Source organism: Argentina silus, assembly GCF_951799395.1.
Source record: "Argentina silus genome assembly, chromosome: 21".
Lineage (NCBI taxonomy): Eukaryota > Metazoa > Chordata > Actinopteri > Argentiniformes > Argentinidae > Argentina > Argentina silus.
The window spans coordinates 10,447,223-10,457,266 of NC_139675.1; the positions used below are offsets into that span (position 1 = coordinate 10,447,223).

The following is a 10,044-nucleotide window of genomic DNA, read 5'->3' on the forward strand; positions in this document are numbered from 1 at the left end:
TTGTGTTGATTAGCCCATGTGTGTATACTATTAATTTTGGTAATTTTCCAATGCAATATTTATTAATAGCCTAAATATTTTAATAAAAAGGGCTGCATCATCTGATTAAAATGTGAGATAAGACCAATGAGTGGTGTGTTGATTATCATTGAAAATGAAGCAACTGGGTCAATAGAAAACTATTGACACTAAACCGTCTTTCGAATATTTAATAACGCATGTATTTGAAAAACTTAGTTTACAGTCAAATAGTGTCTCGTTTGGCAAACAATGAAGGATGGAGAAAGCTGTTGCACAAACAGATGACATGGCTAGTACAGACTAGTCTAATAGAACAAGACCCAGAAAAGTCAATATGCTATTAATCTCTTCCCCAGGCTGCACAGATAAGCCTGGAATATCAACTACTCAAAGTTGGCCTTGATGTTGGGACTATTATGCTGTAGGTAAGAAGAATCAATCATGATGTTGGCAGAGAACATTTATAATGCCAATTCGTGTTATTGTCGTGGAAGGTTAAGAGTCAATCAGTATAGCTAAAAGTCTGCCCTAACTCTAGTCTGTGTGTTTTTAATGTCTCTGGTCCTCCTCAGCGTTTGCAATTGTGCTTATCCAGGACGTGTTTCTGAGTGAACTTCTTGCCACACATGGGACAACCAAAAGGCCTCTCCCCAGTGTGAATCCTCTCGTGTGTTTTCAGGTTACTCTGGTAAGCAAAGCCTTTCCCGCAGTAGAAGCAGATAAACGGCTTGTTGCCTGTGTGGACGCTCTGGTGCACCCGTAGGGTTTGTTTGGTGGCGAAACTCTTCCCGCATATCTTGCAGCTGACCTTATTGGGAGTAAATGAATGTCTGAGGAGAGCGTCAGCGTTGTCGAACGTCGCCCGGCACTCGCGTTCAACTTTGTTGAAGTGGCAGTTCATTCTGTGATTCCTCAGGCCCTGGACCTGGCAGAACGTCTTGTCGTACTCATCACACTCATGCGCCTTCCCTGAGTTCGCCCCCCCCCTGTGTAAGAGCTTGTGCTTGGTGAGGTTGTTCATCTGGGAGAACCCCTTCCCACAGTGGTTGCACACAAACGGCTTCTCCCCCGTGTGAACTCGCTCATGGACCAAAAGCAGACTCCTGGCCCTGAATCTTCTCCCGCAGTGTGAACAATCATGCTGGTGCTTGATTGTCGGGAGGTCCTCCTCCATCTTGATCCCACTGCGTCCTGCCACAACGGCACTGCCAGAACTCTCGCCTTCTGAGTCGGGCTCAAGCTTCACAAGAATCTCGTGCTCAGGTCCAGCGGGCTGGTCAGTGTTTCGGCTGGTACTCCGATCCTCCGGCTCTCTTTTGGGGCTTGCGTGTACGTCCAGCTGGTTCTCCTCATAGGGCTGTAGCTCAGTGGGGTCTGTCTGCTCGTCCTCCGGGAGAAAGCCTCCTGCAGAGACAGGAGCAACGACAGTCAGACGGGACACTTTCAGTTAGTCGAACGGCGAAGGTGACGGACAGCTGATGCAAAACATCATCACATGCCTCAGGGACAAGGCTTCCAAGAGCCGAGTGTGCAAAACTTCACCATGGTTAAACAGTGTAATCACCCCTGGCTATGAGAGTCTCACTTGTCGGTCGTCCCACCCACCGCCTCAACCTCCACCCGATCGGTCACTCTATATTTACCTACATACGGGGGGGGGGGGGGGGGGGGGGTTTAACACTATGGGCTCCCTGCTTATGTTATTTTGTATTTTATGTTGTCTACATTTCAGGCAAGGCGTAGCCATTTAATTACGCCACACTTAAATGTAACATGATTAAACCGTCGTAAGTGTCCTGACTGAGTGAGGATATGTTGACAGCGTAGCTTTTACTTGTAGGTGGCCTAACTGGCTTTATTTATTCATCTTTGAGACGAGGAGCATTGTAGAAGTGTATCAACAGCAACATGACGACTACAGATTCTTGTTTCAATTACAGAGTTTCAATTATAATTCAGGATATGTCAGCACAATCAGAAAAAAATATTTACCATGCCCTGCCATGGTCCTGTGGCAAGTCGGAACATCCTCTGCTGGCTTTCTCTCCAATTGGTCATTTGATAAAAGCAGGACCTGTTTCATTAACACCACATAGGAAGAGGTTAAAATGACAAAGTACTTGTATGTCATATAATTTGAAGAGCCTTTTGTGAGTGACTGTATGTCACTGTCAAGAGGTTGATAAGACACAAGAAGATGTTATAAATGTATCTCTACTGAGATGAAAATAATCTATTGCTGAATTAATTATTATTTTTCGTCCATGGCAGATAACGAGAGCAAATGAAAATAGGTCACATCGTATGGTGTTTATTTATTCAGTCATATAACGTATGCATAAAGCCTACAATAAACTATTCATACACTCACATGCATAATGTAATAGCAGAGACCACAGATTTGAAAATAATAATTGTGAACAAACCTCTTTAATCATGGGGCAGGGCAGCAAAGTACTAGTTTCTCCGTCAATGTTTACACCTCCTTCAAAGTGCCTTACACTTTCATCCAGCTGCTGGTCCAAAAAACACTGGTCACGGACGGATTCATCATTACCTACACACAACAAGTAGAGGGAAATTAGGGAGAAGCTTTCAATAATGGACTTTTGCTATATCATATCTGGTTCACCTACTGGTAAATGCGTATAAATACCACAACTTTGACTTACATATTTCATTGCAAATCTGAACCTCTAAAGACATGTCAAGAGGAGAGCGGTGATGTTGTCCGGACATGGTCCCTTTACAAGCCTTCAGGTCGCTTTGCATCCGATGCAATGTCTTCCGAAGCGCCTCGTTTTCAACGCGCTGTCGGGAGATCTCCGTGAAAAGGAGAGCGGAGCTGTAATCGACAAGTTTTGTTATCTCAATAACTGCACCATTCGTAAGAGCATTCATGATCGATGAAAGCTGATTCTGGAAAGAAGCGTTTGAATACATGTTTCCCGGTCACTCATACGAGTTGCCTCTGTTCCTAAAGAAACGACTTCTTCTTGTATCCAAACCAAGTGAAAATAGTCCATGAGCCAGTGGGATCGGTCGGCTCATGGACAAAAAGGTGCATTACTGCCACCTGCTGTCAATGAAATGACAGACGAGATCTTTATTCCTAAATCGGTCATTTATTTACAGTCAATGATTCTATGCAATATAGGCCTACCTTTCATAAATTGTGTACTTTCATATAAAATAATGTATAGAGAATACAGAACCATATATATTGCCCTATGTTGACGCATATTTCTATACCCCTTCGATAGCTCAGTTGGTAGAGCGGAGGACTGTAGAGGTTCTATGCTGATATCCTTAGGTCGCTGGTTCAAATCCGGCTCGAAGGAGGATCTTTTTGTGTTGGATCACTTTTATGTTGACAAAAACAAACAACACTGTGTGGACAAAGATACTGCTGTAACACGAGATGATGTGTACACTGAAAGGACAGGCACAAAAAGCTTAGTTCCCTGACCGGGAATCGAACCCGGGCCGCGGCGGTGAGAGCGCCGAATCCTAACCACTAGACCACCAGGGAAGGATACTAAGAGTCAATACTGTCAAAATAAAAAAATACGCTATATTCAATTCGGTGGCCTCATCTAGCATGTTGAGGACCACTGTGTCGACAAACATGACAAACATCAAACTACTGCAACACGAGGTGACGTTTAAACCAAAGGAAAAAGATAAGCACAAAATGTTTAGTTCCCTGACCGGGAATCGAACCCGGGCCGCGGCGGTGAGAGCGCCGAATCCTAACCACTAGACCACCAGGGAAGGATACTAAGAGTCAATACTGTCAAAATAAAAAAATACGCTATATTCAATTTGGCGGCGTCATCTAGCATGACGAGGACCACTGTGTGGACAAACATTAAACTACTGCAACACGAGGTGACGTTTAAACCAAAGGAAAAAGATAAGCACAAGAAGTTTAGTTCCCCGACCGGGAATCGAACACAGGCCGCGAGAACGCCGAATCCTAACCACTAGACCACCAGGGAAAGACACAACAAGAAAATTAAAAAATGTCCAGTAAACTAGGCCTCATCTAGCATATTGTGGTCACGTTAACAATAGGACGTGATCAGCTCTGGATTTTTCTCAAAGTATAATTCTCCTGTGCATTCACAGTTATAGCTGGTTCTACGTCAGATTTAGCGTTGCACTGATTGGTATTTTCTTGCGGGAGGAATCAAAATCAGCCTGTCATATTAGAACACCGTAACAGGTTTTGGGTTTCGACAGTGAGTTGTTTGTTGCATCAATTTCTTGCAGGGTATGAAGTCACATGCAGATGTGAGACCTTGAAGGTCTATGCCAGGCTCTGCGGATCACCAACTCTCCCGGTCCCACGAGATAACATTAAAGAGTAAATCTCTTCTCTAATTCAAGCTGGACACCTGCATATGACTTCACACTCACAGACAATGAGACTGTGTTCAGTTATCAAAAGTTAACTACACCGTTGAAGCAAAATATGTCAAACAGAGCAATAGTTCTCAAATACACCAAAGTCAGGATCACTACGACCCCGCTTTTATATCTAGGCCTCTATTTACTTTAACATCCTGCACCAAACTCTTAAATTGACCTATTCATTGAGAACTTCCCATCTGAAGAAACGTATATAGAAAAAAAGAGCAGGATCATGTGAGAATGCACGGAAGGAATGTGTGTTAAGTATATCCAGAGAACAGGGCTACAGGGCTGTGGTATAACGTTTGACTCACATGATCATCTGCACAAAAAAAAGTAGCGCCCAACGTGGGGCTCGAACCCACGACCCTGAGATTAAGAGTCTCATGCTCTACCGACTGAGCTAGCCGGGCTGTTGCTAAGCAACAGTTGGTTATTCATAAGGAGGCAACATTATTATAGTGCAATTTCGTTGACTGCAGTGAATGAATGTTATGTTCACTCCTTTAAGTTCTTCATGCTTAGACTTGTAACACCCCTTAATTTACACAAGTTACAAGCTTGCTACACAGTGATGTAGTAACGTTAACACAATATGACTAAATCAAAAGGGCAAGAACCTTAGCTCGTGCTTTCCCCTGCCCTGGCTTGCTTGGGCCTAGTAGTAGACCATTACCACAGCCTCAACTAGACAAATAATTGAATTTGAAGAAAAACCACCCTTCTGTCTGCAATCCTCTCCAGGAAAGCGAAACAAAAAAACAACGGATTTCATTCAATGTTTATTATTTTTTGTTCAGTATTAATAATCCATGATTCAGCAATTGGTTTATATTTACAATTATTTTTCTAAAAATGGTACAAACAAGTTTGTTGATGCTTACACCAGCACTTTTACCAACAAAATACATAATTTCCCTTCCCGTCAGAAAAATAAAAAACAACATTGGAAGAGGGTGAAAATGTAGTTTGTTGATGACTGATGACTGTACACATCAACACACACATCAAGATGTTGATGAGCAGTCATCTGAATGGCAGCAAAGTACATTACATTAAACACTCAAAAAGTCTACCTTCAAATTCCTTTTCACAAAGAAAAGACACATACAGAACTTCTGTACACCATAGAGAAAGAAAACAAATCTCTTTCAACTCGACCGTAAGAAAGATTTGACGAAAATGTCAGAGACACAGGACAACGTTTATGTACAAAATGAAATCAACTTATTCTACTACGACACAATATTGTAGTCAAAATCAAAGTAAACTACATTAGACATTTGGAAGAAAAGAAAATGTTTAAAAGAGAAAAACGTATCAAAATAAAGGGGGGGGGGGGGTGGTTTGGTAACATTATCTCGTACCTCCTTAAACATGTTGGCGTACCAAAAGCACACATTCAGACATGTTAAGTATCAATACATGCATACATTCTATGCATGAGCTCGTACAGGTAGGTATGTAGGTGTGCGCGCACACACACACACACACACACACACACACACACACACTTACTGGTCTTGTAACATCCTTATAAACGGGTCATTTAAAGACCCAACTCTGAGACTGGACAGGTGGAGGGGATGGTGGTCCGGAGGAGCGAGATGAGAGAAAATGGCCAAGATACTTTTGTCTGCAGGAGGTGCACATATACAGATGACACGGTGCACAATAATAGTGTCACATTCACCGTCAATAAAGCCAATACACTCTGAGACAGCACGCAGTGTTGGTATGTGGTATGCTTGTGTTGGTATGCCACAATACTTATAGTGACATGGTTTTATGTCACCTTACTTCACGAACGCAAATGTAACGTAAATCTAAATCTAATGCATTGGCTCCATCTTGCAATTGGCCAATGTATATATCCCTGCTCCAACTCCGTATTGACTCACCAACCCACCACGTACCTGTCCAATCCGAAGTTCTTCGTTTCTCTCGTCTTTCCTCCTGGTGTTTTAACACTCGGCTCATATCATGGCCTTTTAAAAACAGTGCGTCCCTCCCCTGGGAAACACCAAATGCTTGTCTCCTTTATAAAAGTAAGCAGCACTCATTTTTATTGGCATCCTCTCTTCCATAAACAGGAACATACAAACAGAAAGACATTTTTTTTTCGGCACGAATCAACATTGTTCTGAATTCAAAGGAGGGGAAATATGTAACGACTGGCACACGTTATAAGGTTGTTTTAAGTACCGCATTAGCTAGTCGATAAGCTCCAAAAGCGTCTGGGCTTTTTGACCTGGTCTCGTGACGCACCCATGCCTACAACTCATTCTGAGTATTAAAAAAAACAAAACATTGAAACATTGGTAAAGTGTGTAATGCATGGAATGGTGTTAAATGAAGATAATAATGCTAACAATAATCAAAATATATGTAGAATATTATCCGTAATAAAACTTGTTTTTTGTTGTTGTTTGTTTGTAATTGTACCTTCAGTGATCAGAATGTAATTGAGAAGAGGAACCACAAGGGGGCGTTTGTGAACACAGCAGCACCCAAGGAATCTGCTTGACATCATTTTAAAGCAGGTGGTTTTGGTCACTATATATGGCACGCACAGATTCAGTCTCTCTGTCTCTCTCTCTCTCTCTCTCTCTGTCTGTCTGTCTGTCTGCCTGCCTGTCTGTGTCTTTGGCTCTGCTAAAATACCATTACAAGTTAATTTACCCTACTTCTATTCTATACTACATTCTCTTACCCTCTTCTCGCTCTCTTGTTCCATCAACTCTCCGTTCGAGTCCCCTCCTCCTCCCTTTCAAATCTCTCAATCCATAAACATTCTCTCCCTCAGTCTCTCCTTCCTGCTCCTATACCTCTCTACTCCTTCTCTTAGTAGTGTAAACTTGTTAGTAAATAATAATAGTTAGTTACAGGTCTCCTTGTGGTATATTTAGTACTGCACCTACCTATAGTACCTGAAATCATCAGTACCTACAGTCATCTTGTTGACTACAGTCAGCAAACCCCGGAACTAAACAAACCTAGAGCCTCTCTCTTTCAGTCTCTCTCCATTTCTCCCACCCTGCTGTGCTTGTGTGATTGGTTAAGCCCCTGATTGACAGGTAAACCCTCCCGTCAATCAGCATCTTCAAATCAACCAGCCAAAAATGTCCTTCTCCCTTTCCCCTCCACCTGTTTAAGTGCTGGTAGAGTCTGTTCTGTAATAATTGTCTGCTCTTGACCTCTTCCTCCTTCTTCTTCTCCTCCTCCTCCTCTTCCTCCTCTCACTGCGGGCTCTCCTCTTCCTCAGTGATGCCCTGGGCCTTGAGCTCCTCCAGGACGTTGTCTAGGTGACCGGGGTCGGGGTAGCCGTGGCCCGTGAGGTTTGAGCCGAACTCTGTCTTGTGGTGGACCTCGTTCCAGATGACGGTGTCGGACTCGCCCGTGGTGCTGGAGGTGCCCACCGAGAAGACAAGCCTACGGTCCCACGCCACCAACAGCAGCCTCAGCACCTAAGGGGGGGGTAAGAGGGGGTAAGAGGGGGGGTTTAGAGAGGAACCTTAACCGATATGGTTCTCCCGACTGATATATAACTGCAGTGGAGATACGGAACACTGCTCAGCTAATATGAGTCGTATTGCGTCACGATGCTGTGGTACTTGTGTCGGTACGCACACCGATGGCTGACTTGTTCAGGGCTCGGTGCGTGCAAGGGGGAGGGCTTTGGGACGGAGGCACACGAGCGGTCTTACCTTGCGTCCCTTCTCGCTGTCGGGGAGGTAGCAGTGGCGTGGGAAGCCTCTGGCTGTGAAGGGCTTGCCTGGGTTAGGGTGCTCTGGACCCTGAGAGAGAGAGGGAGAGGGAGAGAGAGAGAGGGAGAGAAAAGAGGAGGGGGGGGGGTATAGCATTAGAGAAACGTATGCTAAACCTCTGCATGCTTGAGTTATTACCACCAGGTGAGGAATACGATGCATAATTCTAACTGTCTTGAAAACAGGATGTGGAGCACATAGTGTATCAGCTATGTACATGCTGCAGTACCCAATGTGTACTGTACATCACCTTGATCATGTTGTAAGTGAGTGTGTGTAGCGGGGGAGGTTGGTGGAGGTTGAAATCGGAAAGGACCGGTCCGTTGCAATGCATGGAATGGAATGAGGAACGGTGTCCAAACACATGCGTTTTGATACCATTCCATGCGTTACAGTGAGCCTGTCCTCCGATTTCTACCTCCGCCAGCCTCCCCTGCTGTGTCGCCACTGTTAAAGGACATGTATAGCATGTGGATGAGCTGTACCTGGATGCCCGGCGGGATGTTGTAGATGATGCGGATGGTTTTGCAGTCGGGGTGTCCGGGCAGCGAGTGGGGGATGACGTGGTACTCCATCTTGCCGGGCGGCTGGTTGCCAGTCTTGACCCCGTAGATGGTCTTGCAGGTGGGGCACTGAAGACTCCCATCCTTGTTGCCGTTGTTGTACATGGCAACCAGGCACTGGAGGTGGTACTGGTGTCCACACTGGGCCAGGCGGCCCACCGACTCGGCCCGCGATAAGCCCCCCACGCCGGGGCCTTTATACCCCGAAGGCCCCCCCAGGGCTTCCATACAGATGGTACAGTCCTGAGAGGAGAAGAGGACAGGAGGAGGAGGGAGGAAGGGAGTTGAGGAGAGGAGAGGAGGAGGAGTTCTTCAATAAATTGTCTTCCCCCACTCATCCAAGTTGTCCTAGTGAGTTACAATATGTTTTGAATTCCTTTTAATTTATATTTTAGATTTGGAATCTGGTATGGTTTCTACTTTAACAAACCCTGTCTCTGTGTGGTGATAGAGTGATGATGTGAATGTTCTTACCTCATCAGGAGGGTTCCTGACCTTCTGGAGGTACTTCTTCACCACCTCCTCTGGGGTCTTGCCTGGAGGGAGAGAGGGAGGGTGAGTGTGTGTGTGGATTGGTGTATGGCAAACATGGTGTGTGCACAGTGTGTGTGTCTGTGTGCGTGTGCATGAGTGTGTGTGTGTGATTCCCAACCCACCTTTGCGGGCCTGTTTCTTGGTGGTCTTGCGACAGCAGTGGCCCAGACCTGGGATGGGTTTGATGTCACTCTTGCTGACGGGAGGGGGGTGCAGCACCAGTTTGGGGGGACGGGTCAGACACACGGGGAGGCCAGCTGCGCTCATCAGGATCCCTGTGATACCTAACACAACAGATAGGGGGCACTGGTTAGTAAATCCAGATAGACAGAGATATACAAGTCATATAAAGGTTCTTTGGCTGATCTGACAGATATGACAATTTGTTAAAATGTGTGTGTGTGTGTGTGTGTGTGTGTGTGTGTGTGTGTGTGTGTGAACTCTTACCTGCCAGTGCAGGGTGGACAGGGCTGTTTCCATTGAGGTTCTTCACTGGTACAGTGGGCACACTGAAACACAACAACAACAACAACAATTGGTTACACACAAACATCCAAGACACACACAAACACACACACACCCTGGCACACACACAGACATCAGGCTTACACCCACTCTGTGTTATAAACCTAATCCATGTGTGAACACAAGAGGTTAACCGCATCAACACTTGCAACACTTATAGCCAGCTGCATTCAGACATACGGAGGTAGGTGGACAGAAGATGGGCCAGCTGTAATCTC

At 45.0% G+C, this 10,044-nt stretch overlaps 1 protein-coding gene and 1 pseudogene across 2 annotated transcripts in view; both read right to left on the reverse strand.

Annotated features, from left to right (window-relative positions):
• Positions 1-142: 142 nt before the first annotated feature.
• LOC310820866 (uncharacterized protein) lies at positions 143-2,949 on the reverse strand. Its single transcript, XM_083692689.1, has 4 exons — positions 2,694-2,949; positions 2,448-2,578; positions 2,014-2,095; positions 143-1,425 (listed from the first exon to the last, which is right to left on the reverse strand). Exons 1-4 carry the CDS (start codon positions 2,920-2,922, stop codon positions 590-592), a joined length of 1,278 nt encoding a protein of 425 aa, XP_083548815.1. The 5' UTR covers positions 2,923-2,949; the 3' UTR covers positions 143-589.
• Positions 2,950-5,206: 2,257 nt separating this feature from the next.
• LOC310820800 (E3 ubiquitin-protein ligase DTX4-like) overlaps positions 5,207-10,044 on the reverse strand; it is a 21,753-nt pseudogene continuing 16,915 nt past the window's right edge. The window contains exons 4-9 of the transcript XR_014555123.1: positions 9,749-9,810; positions 9,424-9,585; positions 9,242-9,303; positions 8,690-9,010; positions 8,145-8,234; positions 5,207-7,904 (exon numbers count right to left, since the gene is read on the reverse strand). The product of XR_014555123.1 is annotated as an E3 ubiquitin-protein ligase DTX4-like (transcript). The remainder of the gene's footprint in view (positions 7,905-8,144; positions 8,235-8,689; positions 9,011-9,241; positions 9,304-9,423; positions 9,586-9,748; positions 9,811-10,044) is intronic.